The following is an 18,612-nucleotide window of genomic DNA, read 5'->3' on the forward strand; positions in this document are numbered from 1 at the left end:
ACAACACCAGGTTAAAGTCCAACAGATTTATTTGGTAGCAAAAGCCATTAGCTTTCGGAGCGCTGCTCCTTTGTCAGATGGAGTGGAAATCTGCTCTCAAACAGGGCACAGAGACACAAAATCAAGTTACAGAATACTGATTAGAATGTGAATCTCTACAGCCAACCAGGTCTTAAAGATACAGACAATGTGGGTGGAGGGAGCATTAAGCACAGGTTAAAGAGATGTGTATTGTCTCCAGACAGAACAGCCAGTGAGATTCTGCAAGTCCAGGAGGCAAGCTGTGGGGGTTACTGATAGTGTGACATAAACCCAACATCCCGGTTTAGGCCGTCCTCATGTGTGCGGAACTTGGCTATCAGTTTCTGCTCAGCGACTCTGCGCTGTCGTGTGTCGTGAAGGCCGCCTTGGAGAACGCTTACCCGAAGATCAGAGGCTGAATGCCCGTGACCGCTGAAGTGCTCCCCCACAGGAAGAGAACAGCCTTGCCTGGTGATTGTCGAGCGGTGTTCATTCATCTGTTGTCGTAGCGTCTGCATGGTTTCCCCAATGTACCATGCCTCGGGACATCCTTATAAGAGATATCCAGAGAGAATAGAGCCAACGTTTCGAGTCAGGAGGCCTCGTCTGGAAGACTAGTTTTGGTCTCCTTACCTAAAAAAGGATATAGTAACATTGGAGGCAGTCCAAAGGAGATTCACCAGGGATGAGAGAAGAGAATTGTCCTATGATGAGAGACAAAATAGTCAGGATCTGTATTCCTTGGAGTTTAGAAGAGTGAGGGGTGATCTTATTGAAACATATAAGATCCTGAGGGGGCTTGACAGGGTAGTTGGTGAGATGTTTTCACCAGTTGGAGAGGCTGGAACAAGGGGACAAAGCTACAAGATAAACGGCTGGTCATTTAAAACTGAGGTGCGTAAAAATTTCTTCTCACAGAGGGAGGTGAATCTCTGGAATTCTCTGCCCCAAAGGGTGGTGGAGGCTGGATCATTAGAAGGATTTAAAGTGGAGCTGGATAAGTATTTGATAATCGATGAATAGCGAGGAGGGCTCTGGGGAATCGGCACAGAAAAGGAGTTGAGGCCGGCATAGATCAGCCATGATCAGATTGAATGGCAGGGCAGGCTTGAAGGGCCTTGTTGCCTCCTCCTGCTTCTATTCCTTGTGTTCAAAGACATTCAGAGGATCGAGACGAGAGAGTCCCACCTTTTCTCTATAAGGGGGCATACTTGTTCTTAAGGGGCGGCCGGTGACACAGTGGTTAGCACTACTGCCTCACAGCATCAGAGGCCCATATTCGATTCCATCCTTGGGCGACTGTGTGGAATTTGTATGTTCTCCCCGCGTCTGCATGATTTTCCTCCCACACTTCAAAGATGTTTGGGTTCGGTGGATTGACCATGGTATATGTGCAGGGTTATGGAGATAGGGCGGGGGGGGGGTCTAGGTAAAGCGCTCTGTTGGAGGGTTGTTGCAGACTTGATGGGCCGAATGGTCACCTTCTGCACTGTAAGGATTCTATGATTCCAACTCCTGCTTGAATACCTCGAATGATCTGACACTATTTATCCTCAAGTAACTGTTTCCAGTTTACCTCTGCTCAGTAAAATTGGCCTTTTCCAGAACGATGCTGAATCGAATTGAATTATGTCCACGGCTGTGCTTAAGATTTCAATTCACAGTTTAGTACGGGAGAGAAGGTATATTCTCGAGCAGCTTGCACGGAGTCTGAGGACTGGCTGACTCTGAATCCGATTGCCCCCCAGTGATATTACACTGGGAGCCACTTAAATTGATCCAGGGTGGGACTTGCATTCTCATCGGGGAAGAAGTCCTGTCCTCTAGAGCTGCTGCCCAGGAGCAGCAGATTGGAGTGGGGAGGGGGTTGAGGGGAGGCAGGGGGGGGGGACGTTGTTGGGGCTACAACCAGTCCACGAAGAAGAAGAGTCAGTAATCTCAGGCTCAGAGGTAAGTTTGGAGTCTGGGACGAGGCTGGCTGGGACACTCAGAGTCGCTGAGCAGAGACTGATAGCCAAGTTCCGCACACATGAGGATGGCCTCAACCAGGATCTTGGGTTCATGTCACACTATCTGTAACCCCCACCACTTGCCTGGGTTTGCAAAATCTCACTAACTGTCCTGGCTGGAGACAAAACACATCTCTTTAACCTGTGCTTAATGCTCTCTCCACTCACATTGTCTGTACCTTTAAGGCTTGATTACCTGTAAAGACTCGCATTCCAACCATTATTTTGTAAATCAAGTTTGTGTCTTTATATGCCCTGTTTGTGAACAGAACTCCCACTTACCTGACGAAGGAGCAACGCTCCGAAAGCTAGTGGCTTGTGCTACCAAATAAACCTGTTGGACTTTAACCTGGTGTTGTGAGACTTCTTACTGGGGCACTCCAGCCAGAGAGGTGAGGGGAGGGAAGAATTCAGGATTTGTTGAGGGAGGGAGGGAAAGAGTTACCTCTGATGGGCACTAGACTGGGGGTGATGGTGGTGGGGGGGGGGGGGCATCTCTCTTGCTTGACAGTAGCTCACGCAGTGGAAGCTGCCAGGCTACCCTCCTTCCTTTGCCATGGGTAAAATGGCCATTAATTGGCTACTTTATTGGTCTCAATAGGTCTATGGAACGGGGGAAACTTTGACCCCTTCCCTACCCACCAAATATGGAAGACAGATAGAGGGTTGGTGTGCCGTCCATAGTTGAGAGTCAACCACATTGCAATGGATCTGGAGTCACATTTTGGGTGGCAGAGTGGTTAGCACTGCTGCCTCACTTGCCAGGGATCCGGGTTCAATTCTGGCCTCAGGTGACTGTCTGTGCAGAGTCTGTGTGTTCTCCCCATGTCTGGTTTCCTCCGGGTGCTCCGGTTTCCTCCCACAATCTGAAACTTGTGCCAATTCGGTGCATTGGCCGTGCTAAGTTCTCCCTCAGTGTTACCCAAACAGGTACTGGAGTGTGGCGACCAGGGGATTTTCACAGTAACTTCATTGCAGCGTTAATGTAAGCCTACTTGTGACACTAATAAAATAAACTTAAACATGTAGGCCAGACTGGGTAAGGATGGCAGATTTCCTTCCTGAAAGGACATTAGTGAACCAGATGGGTTTTTCCGACAATGGTTTCATGGTCATCCGTTAATTCTTAATTCCAGATATTTTTATTGAATTCAAATTCTACCATCTGCTGTGGTGGGATTTGAACCCGGGCCTCCAGAATATTAGCTGAGTTTCTGGATTGATAGTCCTGTGATAATACCACTAGGCCATTGCCTCTCCTAAAGTGTAGCCATTACATAAAGCGTACCCTGTTTGTGAGGTTTTAATGTGGTATGTAGCAAAGAACAGCACAGAAACAGGCCCTTCGACCCACCAAGCCTGCACCAATTATGTTGTCCTACCTAGACCAACCACCTGTATCCCTCTATTCCCCACCTGTTCATGTGTCTATCCAGATAAGTCTTAAATGACGCTAATGTGTCTGCCTCAACCACCTCACTTGGCAGTGCATTCCAGGCCCCCACCACCCTCTGTGTAAAAAAACTTCCCCTGCACATCTCCACTGAATCTTTTCCCCCCTTATCTTGAACTTGTGCTCCCTTGTAATTGTCATTTCTGCCCTGGGAAAAAGCTTCCAACTGTTTACCTCATCTATGCCGTCATAATTTTATAAACTTCCATCAGGTCGCCTCTCAGCCTCTGTCTTTCCAGGGAGAACAATCCCAGTTCATTCAATCTCTCCTCATAGCTAATACCCTCCATCCCAGGCAACATCCTGGTAAACCTTTTCTCTACTCCTTCCAAAGCCTCCACGTCCTTCTGGACACAGTATTCCAAATGTGGCTAATCAAGGTTTTATACAACTGTAACATAATTTGCCAACTTTTATACTCGATGCCCCGTCCAATGAAGGCAAGCGTGCCATGTGCTTTCTTCACCACCTTTTCCACCTATGCTGCCACTTTTAAGGATCTGTGGACCTGCACTCCCAGATCTCTCCGTGTGTCGATGCTCCTGATTGTTCTGCCATTTATTTTACAGCTCCCACCTGAATTGGATCTACCAAACTGCATCACCTCGCATTTGTCCAGATTAAATTCCATCTGCCATTTCTCTGCCCAATTTTCCAGCCTATCTATAACTTGCTGTATTCTCTGACAATCTTCATCACTATCCGCAGCTCCAGTAATCTTAGCACCATCCGCAAACTTGCTAATCAGACCAGCTGTTTTCTTCCAAGTCACTTATATATATTACAAATCGCAGAGGTCCCAGCGCTGATCCCTGTGGAACACCACTACACTTCCATTCAGAAAAACACCCTTCCATCCCCACCCTGTTTTCTATGGCCAAGCCAGTTCTGAATCCATCTAGCCAGCTCACCCTTGATCCCATGTGTTTTAACCTTTTGCCTGCCATGAGGGACCGTGTCAAATTCTTTACTAAAGTCCATGTAGACAACATCCACTGCCTTTCCCTCGTCAGTCATGGTCCCACATCAGTGGAATAGGAACTGAAACAGGAGTGGTACTGCTCCACGCTCCTTTCTTAACATGTGACTAAAAGAAGCAGCCAATTCCCATTAGACTGGGGTGGAATCTCAGAACTAGGTCACCGTCACTGGGTCAAAGTCCTGAAACCTCCTCCCATACAGCATTGTGGGTGGTAGCTACAACACGGACTGATCCACTTCAGCAGATCCACTTCAGCAGTCACGGGCATTCAGCCTTGGATCTTCAGGTAAGCGTCTCCAAGGCGGCCTTCACGACACACTACGGCGCAGAGTCGCTGAGCAGAAACTGATAGCCAAGTTCCGCACACATGAGGAATTTTGTCACCGTTTAGAAAATAGTCCATGCCTCTATTCTTTTTTCCAAAGTGCACGACCTTGCACTTGCCCACGTTGAATTTCATCAGCCACTTCTTGGACCACTCTCCTAAACTGTCTAAATCTTTCTGCAGCCTCCCCACCTCCTCAATACTACCTGCCCCTCCACCTATCTTTGTATCATCGGCAAACTTGGCCAGAATGCCCCCAGTCCCATCGTCTAGATCGTTAATATATAAAGAGAACAGCTGTGGCCCCAACACTGAACCCTGCGGGACACCACTTGTCACCGGTTGCCATTCTGAGAAAGAACCTTTTATCCCAACTCTCTGCCTTCTGTCTGACAGCCAATCATCAATCCATGTTAGTACCTTGCCTCGAATACCATGGGCCCTTATTTTACTCAGCAGTCTCCCGTGAGGCACCTTGAACGGTATTAACTGGATAACTCGACCAAATTTCTTTGTTGTAGTATAATCTCTGTTGTAATGTCACTCACATGGCAGCCAATTTGCAAACTCTCACAGTCCTGCAGTAACGATCGGATAATCTAATTTTGTGATGTTGACCAAGTTGAATATTTGCTAGGATACCGGGCAAATGGCCCTGCTCTTCCTGCGATTGTTTGTATCACCTGACAGGAGACAGGGCCTGAACATCTCACTGAATCCCTACAGTGCAAAAGGAGGCCACTCGGCTTATCGAGTCTGCACCAACCACAATCCCACCCAGGCTTTATCGCTGTAACCCCACATATTTAACCTGCCAATCCCCCTGATAAGAAGGGCCAATTTAGCATGACCAATCAACCTAACTCGCACATCTTTGGAGTGTGGGAGGAAACTGGAGCATCCGGAGGAAACCCACGCAGACACGGGGAGAACGTGCAAACTCCACAGACAGTGACCCGAGGCCGGAATTGAACCTGGAACCCTGGTGCTGAGAGATAGCAGTGCTAACCACTGTGCCGCCACACACACCGAGTGGCACAGTGGTTAACACTGCTGTCTCTCAGAACCTCATGTCACATGGAACAGCCATAGGGACCAAATACGCACTTCAGTATGCCAACATCTTCATGCACAGGTTCGAACAAGACCTCTTCACTGCACAGGACCTTCAACCGATGCTATACACTAGATACATCGATGACATTTTCTTTCTTTGGACCCATGGTGAACAATCACTGAAACAACTTTATGATGACATCAACAAGTTCCATCCCACCATCAGACTCACCATGGACTACTCTCCAGAATCGGTTGCATTCTTGGACACACGCATCTCCATCAAGGACAGTCACCTCAGCACTTCACTGTACCGCAAGCCCACGGATAACCTCACAATGCTCCACTTCTCCAGCTTCCACCCTAACCACGTTAAAGAAGCCATCCCCTACGGACAAGCCCTCCGTATACACAGGATCTGCTCAGATGAGGAGGATCGCAACAGACACCTCCAGACGCTGAAAGATGCCCTCATAAGAACAGGATATGGCGCTCGACTCATCAATCGACAGTTCCGATGCGCCACAGCGAAAAACCGCATCGACCTCCTCAGAAGACAAACACAGGACACGGCGGACAGAGTACCCTTCGTTGTCCAGTACTTCCCCGGAGCGGAGAAGCTACGACATCTTCTCCGGAGCCTTCAACATGTCATTGATGAAGATGAACATCTCGCCAAGGCCAGCCCCACACCCCCACTTCTTGCCTTCAAACAACCGCACAACCTCAAACAGACCATTGTCTGCAGCAAACTACCCAGCCTTCAGGAGAACAGTGACCACGGCACCACACAACCCTGCCACAGCAACCTCTGCAAGACGTGCTGGATCATCAACGCGGATGCCATCATCACATGTGAGAACACCATCCACCAGGTACACGGTACACAGGTACACGGTACAATTTGCAACTCGGCCAATGTTGTCTACCTGATACGCTGTAGGAAAGGATGTCCCGAGGCATGGTACATTGGGGAGACCATGCAGACGCTACGACAATGGATGAATGAACACCGCTCGACAATCACCAGGCAACAGTGTTCTCTCCCTGTTGGGGAACACTTCAGCGGTCACGGGCATTTGGCCTGATCTTCGGGTTAGCGTTCTCCAAGGCGGCCTTCACGACACACGACAGCGCAGAGTCGCTGAGCAGAGACTGATAGCCAAGTTCCGCACACATGAGGACGGCCTTAATCGGGATCTTGGGTTCATGTCACACTATCTGTAACCCCCACCACTTGCCTGGGCTTGCAAAATCTCGCTAACTGTCCTGGCTGGAGACAATACACATCTCTTTAACCTGTACTTAACCCTCTCTCCACTCACATTGTCTGTACCTTTAAGACTTGACTACCTGTAAAGACTCGCATTCCAACCATTATTTTGTAAATTGAGTTTGTGTCTTTGTATGCCCTGTTTGTGAACAGAACTCCCACTTACCTGACGAAGGAGCAGCGCTCCGAAAGCTAGTGGCTTTTGCTACCAAATAAACCTGTTGGACTTTAACCTGGTGTTGTGAGACTTCTTACTGTGTCTCTCAGGGATCCAGGTTCAATTCCAGCCTTGGGTGACCGTCTGTGTGGAATTTACGCATTCGCCCCATGTGGGTTTCCTCCCACACTCCAAAGATGTGCAGATTAGGTGGACTGGCTATGCTAAATTGCCTGTTGGTGTCTCCAGATGCATAGGTTAGAGAGATTAGTGGGGTAAATATGAGGGAGGATTACAGGGATAGGGCCTGGGTGGGACGCTCTGTCGGACTGTCAGTGCAGACTCAATGAGTCAATTAGCTGCCTCCTGCAATGTAGGGATTCTACAGAAAGGCAGCACCTCTGACACTGCAGCACTCCCTCAGGACTGCAGTGGAGTGTCACCCTCGATTTTTGTGCTCAAACATACTGGATGTGGGGCTCCAATTGAACAGTGGATCAGCACCTGGAAGATGGGTGGCGGGGACATGGATAAGAACATTTACTGAAGGTTGAGGGGTGGGAAGGGGGTATAAATCAATGAGATCAAGTTAAGAGTTAGAGATATACAGCACATAAACAGGCCCTTCGGCCCAATTCATTCATGCCGACCAGGTTTGCTAAACCACCGAATATGGAAGACAGATAGGGAGTTGGCGTGCCGCCCATAGTTGAGAGTCAACCACATTGCTGTGGACCTGGAGTGACATTTTGGGTGGCACAGTGGTTAGCACTGCAGCCTCACAGCGCCAGGGACCTGGGTTTCATTCCTGGCCTTGGGTCACAGTCTGTGTGGAGTCTGCACATTCTCCCCGTGTCTGTGTGGGTTTCCTCCCACAGTCCGAAAGACGTGGTTAGCTGCTGCATTGGCCGTGCTAAATTCTCCCTCAGTGTACCCGAACAGGTGCCGGAGTGTGGTGACTTGGGGATTTTTTTACAGTAACTTCATTGCAGTGTTAATGTAAGCCTACCTGTCACAATAATAAATACATTTAAAAACTTATTTGAGTTATTACCGTCGAGGTGAATTGTTTGAGCAGGGTGAATGGAATGTCCTATCAGATTCTTTACTGTTGAGGTGTGGAAGTTCCCATTTACTGAATATTTAAGAAAAAGACAGAGACAACCGGTGATTTTTCTGTACAATGTCTATTTAGGCCGTATTGCAAATGAGGAACAGAATCCATTGTATAAGAGAAACCTATTTACACATCCTGTCCAATCACAGTCCACGTTTGGTGCCCAGAGCACCCGGTTTAAAATGGTCAAATCCCCAACCCGGAAAAACCTGCTCAAAATGGTCACCCTCCAGGCACAGGCGGCAGAACTGTGCTCCGCGGTTACTGGAGAATCAACTCTGCCAGTGTGCATCCGCCAGGCTCCCATTGCTCTGCGTCCGGTCCGTATCAGACTACACCTGGAGCCTGCCTCAGGTTATAATCCAGCTCCTCCCTCTTCCCCCATCACTACCTGAGGCCAGAGATACAGCACCATCCCTGGCCCAACACACATTCAGAAGCAGTGCACCTTTACACAGATTACAAACAGTCTGCCTGTGCTGCTCAGGTATCGGAAGGTAATGCAGGAGGGGAGGGCACATAAGCAGATCATTCAACTTCCCTCTGATGCCTGGGGTCACTGTCTAAGGCTGTTACAATATCCGCTTCACCACGTAGTTACAGCAAACCAAGCTACTCCTGGAGGGTTATGTCGTTAAAAATAAGTTCATTTAAAACTAATTTCATCCCTCAAATGCAACGTTCCCCGCGGTTACAACAAATCCCAGGAAATAGTTGGGAATGGGATTGCACTCACCAACACTGACCCAATGGACAAACCGCAGTGGAAATCTCACCCTCCCTGTCATAACTTAATCTGGTGTCCCATAAAGGAAGAACTTGGATTTATATAGAGCCGTTCACAACCTCGGGACAGCCCGAAGCACTTCACAGCCAGTGAAGTAGTTTTTGACGTGTGGTCACTCGCAATGCAGCTGCCAACTTTGAACGCAGCCAAACTCCCACAAACAGCCACCTGTTAATGACGGTGTCGACTCAATGCTGACTGGGACGCGAGGGAGAACTGCTCTGCTGTTAGAAAAAGCAGAGAACAGCAGTAGAAACAGTGCCAGGAGATCTTTCACACCCACCTGAGGACAGATAGGCCTCGGCATAACGTTTCATTTAGCCTCAGCATCCGTCTGAAGTGTTAACCTAAGTTATCAACTGAAGTCTCTGGAGTAGGGGCGAATCCTCACTCAAAACTGCTCACCGAGCCAAGGCTGACTAACGCCAGACGGTATTATCAATTAAGTATGTGCACTGAGATGCCAAGGACGTTGCTGCAGTCGTGGGGTAAAAATCACTTCATCATAGAAGAAATCATAGAAACCCTACGGTACAGAAAGAGGCCATTCGGCCCATCGAGTCTGCACCGACCACAATCCCACCCAGGCCCTACTCCCATATCCCTACATATTTTACCCACTAATCCCTCTAATCTACGCATCCCAGGACACTAAGGGGCAATTTTTAGCATGGCCAATCAGCCTAACCCGCACATCTTTGGACTGTGGGAGGAAACCGGGAGCACCCGGAGGAAACCCACGCAGACACGAGGAGAATGTGCAAATTCCACACAGAGAGTGACCCAAGCCCGGAATCGAACCCAGGTCCCTGGAGCTGTGAAGCAGCAGTGATAACCACTGTGCTACCGTGCCACTTGTTCCCAAAACCACAGAGCTGAGCTGACACTGCACAGGACAAAGCAAAGCTTCTCACCTTAACAGTACACAATACCCTGTGACATTCCCACTGTGAGCAGCGAGCTGTAACAGCTTCCAAGCAGCTGACGCTCCAGCATGTTCCTCCCAGTCACCAGGCTAGAATCATAGAATCCCTACAGTGCAAAAGGAGGACATTCAGCCCATCGAGTCTGCACCGACCATAATCCCGCCCAGACCCTATCCCCGTAATCCCACGTATTTACCCTGCTAATCTCCCGTAACACTAAGGAGCAATTTAGCATGGCCAATCCACCTAACCTGCACAGCTTTGGACTGTGGGAGGAAACCGGAGCACCCGGAGGAAACCCACGCAGACACGGGGAAGAATGTGCAAACTCCACACAGACAGTGACCCAAGCCGGGAATCGAATTCGGGTCCCTGGCGCTGAGGCAGCAGTGCTAACCACTGTGCCGCCCTGGAGTCTGACAGTGTTAGGTGTGGGATAACTTGTCCCTTTGTCCCATGCAGCGACTGGTGCTTCGACTGAGTTGCAGACCTCTTGGACAGTCTACTCCCAATGGCAACTGCCGAGATAGCATCATCACTGGGGAGGTGAACGCTTGATGTGGAGATGCCGACATTGGACTGGGGTAAACACAGTAAGAGTTTTAACAACACCAGGTTAAAGTCCAACAGGTTTATTTGGTAGCAAATGCCATTAGCATTCGGAGCGCTGCTCCTTCGTCAGCGCTCCGAAAGCTAATGGCATTTGCTACCAAATAAACTTGATGGACTTTAACCTGGTGTTGTTAAAACTCATATTGAGGTGTATGCTCCCATACATTCTACCACTGCCCCCCACCTTATTCTTTCATTTAATTCACCCCCCACCCCCACATTTACATTTTCAAATCAAAATTAAGTTGATGGGTGAATGTTCTGGTAAAAATCACTGGTAAATCAGAGGAATATTTGTAACCGACTTTGAGGTTGTATCCCTCCTGCTAACCCATCCTCCCGCACTGACCCAGACACCATGGTGGTGCAGGGGCCTGTCTCTCGCTGCTTTACCGCGTAACTTACCACATTATACACCAGACATTATCTCAGTATGTCGCTACTGCTATCAATCACATGATAAGGTATAACACACTGTCTCAGGTCACTGTGTGGTTATCAATTAGCTCTCCCCGGGGCAGTGTGAGAGCCTGTGCTCTCCCTCACCGTGGCTCCCCCTCGGCTACAGAGCGAGCTGGATGCTGTACCAGGCACTGGGACCCTGCTTCCAGCCTGGGCTGCATTAACCTGGCAACCTACCCCAATTCAAACCTCACTCTGACTCACTAACACATGCACACAGCAAGAATACATCCTTTTTGACTCTTATAAAAAAAGACAATTGCTGTTTAAAGCTCAACTCTACTGCAACTCTCTAACTGGTCACCTCATTGTGACCTCGATGTGACCCTTACAGATTAGAAGCTACAAACATTAAGAAGCGACCCAGTTTCCAATGGGTACGGGCTTGCTGGTGAGGCCATGACCAGCTGTGATTGTACTGAGTGGCGGAGCAGGCTCGGAGGGCCCTGAGCTCCACTCCTGCTCCTGTTCCTGAGGCTCCTCTGGCCTCAGGATCGGAGTTCACACGAGCCAGATGTCCCCTGACAGGAGCAGGAATCAGCATCCTGGGCAGTAAAGGTTAAAGCCCTCACATCTCAATCACCAGGCTCTAAAAAATCTAATCGATTCCAATTTGATTTGCAAAGAGAGCGAGTCCATCACCAGGCGGCAGAGGGATCTACTCAGCCTCCTACCAGGTGGGTGATACACTCACCTGTCCATCCAGATGTGAGATGATCGACTCAACATTCCACAGGCAGAAGTAACCCACCACCCAGAGGGATCTACTGGCCCACCCACCCAGAAAGATCTACTGACTCACCCGCCCAGAGAGATCTACTGACCCACTCACCCAGAGGGAATTACTGGCTCATATACCCAGAGAGTACTATTGATGTACCCATCCACCCGGGAGGGATCTGCCAGCCTGCCAACCGGGAGGGATCTGCCGACCCACCAACCAGAAGGGATCTTCCGGCCCACCAACCAGAAGGGATCTTCTGGCCCACCAACCAGAAGGGATCTACTGACCTACCCATCCAGAAGGGATCTACTGACCTACCCATCCAGAAGGATCTACTGATCCACCCATCCAGTGGGATCTACCGGCTCACCCAGACACAGTAAGATCCACTAACACACCCAGACAGTGCCATTTACTGACCCACCCAAAGGGATCTCCTCACACCTCCAGAGAGAACTACACACCCGACTTATTAACAATCTATGTACAAGTAGCCGTTTGCTGTAAGACACAGTAGTGTAACGAAACATTTTTCTATTGTGGCGCCTTTTCCTCTCCATTTCCTCCTCTCCGAGATCAGGGTCCAATCCAGGAAGTTAAATTCCTGCACTCACTCAAGTCAGAGAGAGGTCCAAGAACCCAACAATTAGCAAATGCTTTTTCCACAGTCAGCCGATGCAGGAAGCCTTCACCAGAGCCGCAGTTTCAGTAATGAGGCCCAGTCGTCTCAAGGTCAGAGCTGGGAAGTGGACAGTTTATCCCTCACCTGGCCTGGCACCTCAGGGTGCAACTCAAACACGAAATTGGAGTGAGGCAAAATAAAACAGCGCATTCAGTCTCCCCGCTCTGGAGGTACGGAATGTGATTAATATCCACGGCTTCTCCATTGTGGAGCATGGACACACCAATGTTATTGGGATTGTCCTCTGCAGTGGAGCAACTCACTACACCCAATAGGTGGTGGGACTGGAACATCCCCACCCACTTTTGGAGTTGGGGGGGGGGGGGGGGAGGGGAGGAGAGAGGGAGGGGGATTGATGGAACATTCCACTGAACCCATTATCTTGAAGGGGGAGGGGGAAGGTGAAATAGCCCATTGGACCCACTATCTTGCAGAGTGGGTGTTGTGGAACAGCCCAATGCACCCACTATCTTGGAGGAGACTGGAACAGCCCACTGCACCCACTATCTTGGGGGAGGCTAGAACAGCCCACTGCACCCACTATTGGGAGGGTGTGGAACAGCCCACTGCACCCACTATTGGGAGGGTGTGGAACAGCCCACTGCACCCACTATTGGGAGGGTGTGGAACAGCCCACTGCACCCACTATTGGGAGGGTGTGGAACAGCCCACTGCACCCACTATTGGGAGGGTGTGGAACAACCCACTGCACCCACTATTGGGAGGGTGTGGAACAACCCACTGCACCCACTATTGGGAGGGTGTGGAACAGCTCACTGCACCCACTATTGGGAGGGTGTGGAACAACCCACTGCACCCACTATTGGGAGGGTGTGGAACAGCCCACTGCACCCACTATTGGGAGGGTGTGGAACAGCCCACTGCACCCACTATTGGGAGGGTGTGGAACAGCCCACTGCACCCACTATTGGGAGGGTGTGGAACAGCTCACTGCACCCACTATTGGGAGGGTGTGGAACAGCTCACTACACCCACTATCTTGGGGGAGGTTGAAACCGCCCACTGCACTCTTCTTTTGCAATGGAGGTGATTGGAACAATCCATTTCTCTGAGTTTTTTTGTGGTGGGGGTGATGGAACAGCCCAATGCGCCCTGCACCTGGGGATAAAGAACACCCCCGGAATCAAATCTTTAATGAAACTCTGGACTTGCCCTGAAGGTCTCCAGAAGGCTGAGAGGTGGGAGGTGATTTCTGAGCCCACGGCCATTTCATGATGCAGAGAATCAGTCGCGAAACCTGCTGCCCTGCAGTGTAATGGGAGGAGTGCAGTGATTTGCCCAGGCTGGGGCCAGGCTGTTTGGAGGGAGGGAGGGAGAAGGATTTTTCGCACTGTGAGACATGATCTGTTGAGGCACTGAGTCAACTGGCAGCGTTGCCGCAGCCTGGTTTGGGAAATGGTGAATTACACTGCACTACACAAACCAGCACCATGTCAGCTTGGCAATAAACACTTAACTGTCAGGAACCACAACCTAGGAAACACCAGGAAAACATAGCACGCCTGCCAGGAATACAAACCGGGAATGTGGTTTATTGCTGAAAGACTCGCTCTGTTTACCCAACATTCCCCAGGTTGCCTTCTCTCCCCGCCGGTCACCTGGTTTAAGGCAGTTCGAGGAAGTTTCGAGACACAAAGGCGAGCGGCTGAGACACAGACTGAGGCAATCGTCCCGGTAGATGCACACGACTCAACACGCATCACTTGTTTGGGGGTTGGGGGGGGGAGAACACGGCAGGGGGTGGGGAGGGGGCAGCAGCTGACAATACCGCGCGTCTGTCACAAAACAACCGCCCCCGACGCCCCCCCCCCCCCCCCCCCCCCCCGACAGGACTCGGCCACAGAGCGAGGGGAGACGGAAGCAGCACCCACAGTGACAGTGTCTTTCCCTCAGTCGGTGGATGGTGACAATCTGTTTCTCCAGTGGTTCAGGAACGCACTTTGTGGACCAGGCAGATTAAAAGGCGAGTATGCTGCCATCAGGCCACTGGCCAATCAGATCAGAATACCGGGAGCATGGGGGTGGGGTTATTTTTTGTCCAACGTGAATCACCGGCTTTAGAAAAGCATCAGCCGGAAGTGACTAAACACAAACGGGTTGGGGAGTTTTTTTTTAAAACAGAACTGTGCTAAAGAAAAGAATTGAGTGGACACACAGAGAGGCCGAGCTGTGGCTGGGGTGGCCGTCGCTGGACCAGGTTAGAGTTTGATCTTGAAAGCAGTGGGCTGGGCTGATGTCGAGGGGCCTGAGGATTTGAAAAGCGCCTTCAGGACCGTCTCCGGGTCAACCTCTGCTGGTGGCTGGTTGGACGGGCGAGGCTTGGCCCTGGGGATCTCGGACTTCTTCACCACTGGAGTATCACTCAGCCTCCTGCAAGGAAAGTCAGAGGCGATCAGCGATTAACACCCCCACCCAGTCACCCAGAGCAGGTACTCCCCGCAACCCTGTTCCCCTGGAGCAAGTACTCCCACCAATCCAGTCCCCTGGAGCAGGTACTATCCCCCAGGAGGTATAGCCGCCCCCCCCCCCCCCCCCCCCCGCCAACCCTGCTCCCCAGAGCACATACTATTCCCCCCCCACCCAGTCCCCTGGAGCAGGTACTCCCTCCAAACCCTCAGGAGGCATAGCTCCATCCCCCAGTCCGCTCAGCAGGTATATCCCCCCACGCCGTCCCACTGAACAGCTCCTCTTCCTACATTGTTCCCTTCAGCAGGCAAACCTTGGTCTGTACAGTCTCAGTGGGGACAGTGCAGGGTTCTGCTGGTCTGTGCAGTCTCAGTGGGGATAACGCAGGGTTCCACTGGTCTGTACAGTCTCAGTGGGGATGGCGCAGGGTTCTGCTGGTCTGTACAGTCTCAGTGGGGATAGCGCAGTGTTCTGCTGGTCTGTACAGTCTCAGTGGGGATAGCGCAGGGTTCTGCTGGTCTGTACAGTCTCAGTGGGGATGGTGCAGGGTTCTGCTGGTCTGTACAGTCTCAGTGGGGACAGTGCAGGGTTCTGCTGGTCTGTACAGTCTCAGTGGGGATGGCGCAGAGTTCTGCTGGTCTGTACAGTCTCAGTGGGGGTAGCGCAGGGTTCTGCTGGTCTGTACAGTCTCAGTGGGGATAGCGCAGGGTTCTGCTGGTCTGTACAGTCTCGGTGGGGATGGTGCAGGGTTCTGCTGGTCTGTACAGTCTCAGTGGGGACAGTGCAGGGTTCTACTGGTCTGTACAGTCTCAGTGGGGATGGCGCAGGGTTCTGCTGGTCTGTACAGTCTCAGTGGGGATAGCGCAGGGTTCTGATGGTCTGTACAGTCAGTTTCAGTGGGGATAGCGCAAGGTTCTGCTGGTCTGTACAGTCTCAGTGGGGATGGTGCAGGGTTCTGCTGGTCTGAACAGTCTCAGTGGGGACAGTGCAGGGTTCTGCTGGTCTGTACAGTCTCAGTGGGGTCAGTGCAGGGTTCTACTGGTCTGTACAGTCTCAGTGGGGATGGTGCAGGGTTCTGCTGGTCTGTACAGTCTCAGTGGGGATGGTGCAGGGTTCTGCTGGTCTGTACAGTCTCAGTGGGGATGGTGCAGGGTTCTGCTGGTCTGCACAGTCTCAGTGGGGATAGCGCAGTGTTCTGCTGGTCTGTACAGTCTCAGTGGGGATGGTGCAGGGTTCTGCTGGTCTGTACAGTCTAAGTGGGGATGGTGCAGGGTTCTGCTGGTCTGTACAGTCTCAGTGGGGATGGTGCAGGGTTCTGCTGGTCTGTACAGTCTCAGTGGGGATGGTGCAGGGGCTCTGCTGGTCTGTACAGTCTCAGTGGGGATGGTGCAGGGTTCTGCTAGTCTGTACAGTCTCAGTGGGGATGGTGCAGGGTTCTGCTGGTCTGTACAGTCTGAGTGGGGATGGTGCAGGGGGCTCTGCTGGTCTGTACAGTCTCAGTGGAGATGGTGCAGGGTTCTGCTGGTCTGTACAGTCTCAGTGGGGATGGTGCAGGGTTCTGCTGGTCTGTACAGTCTCAGTGGGGATGGTGCAGGGGGCTCTGCTGGTCTGTACAGTCTCAGTGGGGATGGTGCAGGGGGCTCTGCTGGTCTGTACAGTCTCAGTGGAGATGGTGCAGGGTTCTGCTGGTCTGTACAGTCTCAGTGGGGATGGTGCAGGGTTCTGCTGGTCTGTACCGTCTCAGTGGGGATAGCGCAGGGTTCTGCTGGTCTGTACAGTCTCAGTGGGGATGGTGCAGGGGGCTCTGCTGGTCTGTACAGTCTCAGTGGAGATGGTGCAGGGTTCTGCTGGTCTGTACAGTCTCAGTGGGGATGGTGCAGGGTTCTGCTGGTCTGTACCGTCTCAGTGGGGATAGCGCAGGGTTCTGCTGGTCTGTACAGTCTCAGTGGGGATGGTGCAGGGTTCTGCTGGTCTGTACAGTCTCAGTGGGGATGGTGCAGGGTTCTGCTGGTCTGTACAGTCTCAGTGGAGATAGCACAGGGTTCTGCTGGTCTGTACAGTCTCAGTGGGGATAGCGCAGGGTTCTGCTGGTCTGTACAGTCTCAGTGGGGATAGCGCAGGGTTCTGCTGGTCTGTACAGTCTCATTGGGGATAGCGCAGGGTTCTGCTGGTCTGTACCGTCTCAGTGGGGATAGCGCAGGGTTCTGCTGGTCTGTACCGTCTCAGTGGGGATAGCGCAGGGTTCTGCTGGTCTGTACAGTCTCAGTGGGGATGGTGCAGGGTTCTGCTGGTCTGTACAGTCTCAGTGGGGATGGTGCAGGGTACTGCTGGTCTGGACAGTCTCAGTGGGGATGGTGCAGGGTTCTGCTGGTCTGTACAGTCTCAGTGGGGATGGTGCGGGGGTTCTGCTGGTCTGTACAGTCTCAGTGGGAATGGTGCAGGATTCTGCTGGTCTGGGTGAAAAATTCGGCACCAAGTAAAATTAGGATTTTCGGTGTAACTTACAATAGGATTGGTTGCTCTGAGGTGATGACATTTCCATTTACGTGAAGGTTACATTTCATTGGCTGACCTGTGGAGAGAAAGGAAAAGGAGATACTTGCTGTGAGCTTTCAAAACTGCCCATCCTCACCCGCCCAGGGAATCAGTACCGACCCTGAACCCCTTCCCCAGCTCACTCTGTGTAACATCAATACTGTCCCTGAATCCCCTCCCCCGCTCTCTGTCCCTAAATCCCCTCCCCCGCTCACTGTCTCTGAATCCCCTCCCCCGCTCACTGTCCCTGAATCCCCTCCCCCGCTCACTGTCCCTGAATCCCCTCCCCCGCTCACTGTCCCTGAATCCCCTCCCCCGCTCACTGTCCCTGAATCCCCTCCCCCGCTCACTGTCCCTGAATCCCCTCCCCCGCTCACTGTCCCTGAATCCCCTCCCCCGCTCACTGTCCCTGAATCCCCTCCCCCGCTCACTGTCCCTGAATCCCCTCCCCCGCTCACTGTCCCTGAATCCCCTCCCCCGCTCTCTGTCTCTGAATCCCCTCCCCCGCTCACTGTCCCTGAATCCCCTCCCCCGCTCACTGTCCCTGAATCCCCTCCCCCGCTCACTGTCTCTGAATCCCCTCCCCCACTCACTGTCCCTGAATCCCCTCCCCCGCTCACTGTCCCTGAATCCCCTCCCCCGCTCACTGTCTCTGAATCCCCTCCCCCACTCACTGTCCCTGAATCCCCTCCCCCGCTCACTGTCTCTGAATCCCCTCCACCGCTCTCTGTCCCTGAATCCCCTCCCCCGCTCACTGTCCCTGAATCCCCTCCCCCGCTCACTGTCCCTGAATCCCCTCCCCCGCTCACTGTCCCTGAATCCCCTCCCCCGCTCACTGTCCCTGAATCCCCTCCCCCGCTCACTGTCCCTGAATCCCCTCCCCCGCTCACTGTCCCTGAATCCTCTCCCCCGCTCACTGTCCCTGAATCCCCTCCCCCGCTCACTGTCCCTGAATCCCCCTCCCCCACTCATTGTCCCTGAATCCCCCTCTCCCGCTCTCTGTCCCTGAATCCCCTCCCCACTCTCTGTCCCAGAATCCCCTCCCCCACTCACTGTCCCTGAAT

At 51.9% G+C, this 18,612-nt stretch overlaps 1 protein-coding gene across 1 annotated transcript in view; it reads right to left on the reverse strand.

Annotated features, from left to right (window-relative positions):
• Window positions 1-8,444: 8,444 nt before the first annotated feature.
• Window positions 8,445-18,612, reverse strand: part of poldip3 (polymerase (DNA-directed), delta interacting protein 3) — a 68,293-nt gene continuing 58,125 nt past the window's right edge. The window contains exons 8-9 of the mRNA XM_078237554.1: window positions 17,519-17,585; window positions 8,445-14,977 (exon numbers count right to left, since the gene is read on the reverse strand). Of these exons, the coding sequence (XP_078093680.1) occupies window positions 14,806-14,977; window positions 17,519-17,585 (239 nt within the window). The 3' untranslated portion in view covers window positions 8,445-14,805. The remainder of the gene's footprint in view (window positions 14,978-17,518; window positions 17,586-18,612) is intronic.

Source organism: Mustelus asterias, chromosome 21, assembly GCF_964213995.1.
Source record: "Mustelus asterias chromosome 21, sMusAst1.hap1.1, whole genome shotgun sequence".
Lineage (NCBI taxonomy): Eukaryota > Metazoa > Chordata > Chondrichthyes > Carcharhiniformes > Triakidae > Mustelus > Mustelus asterias.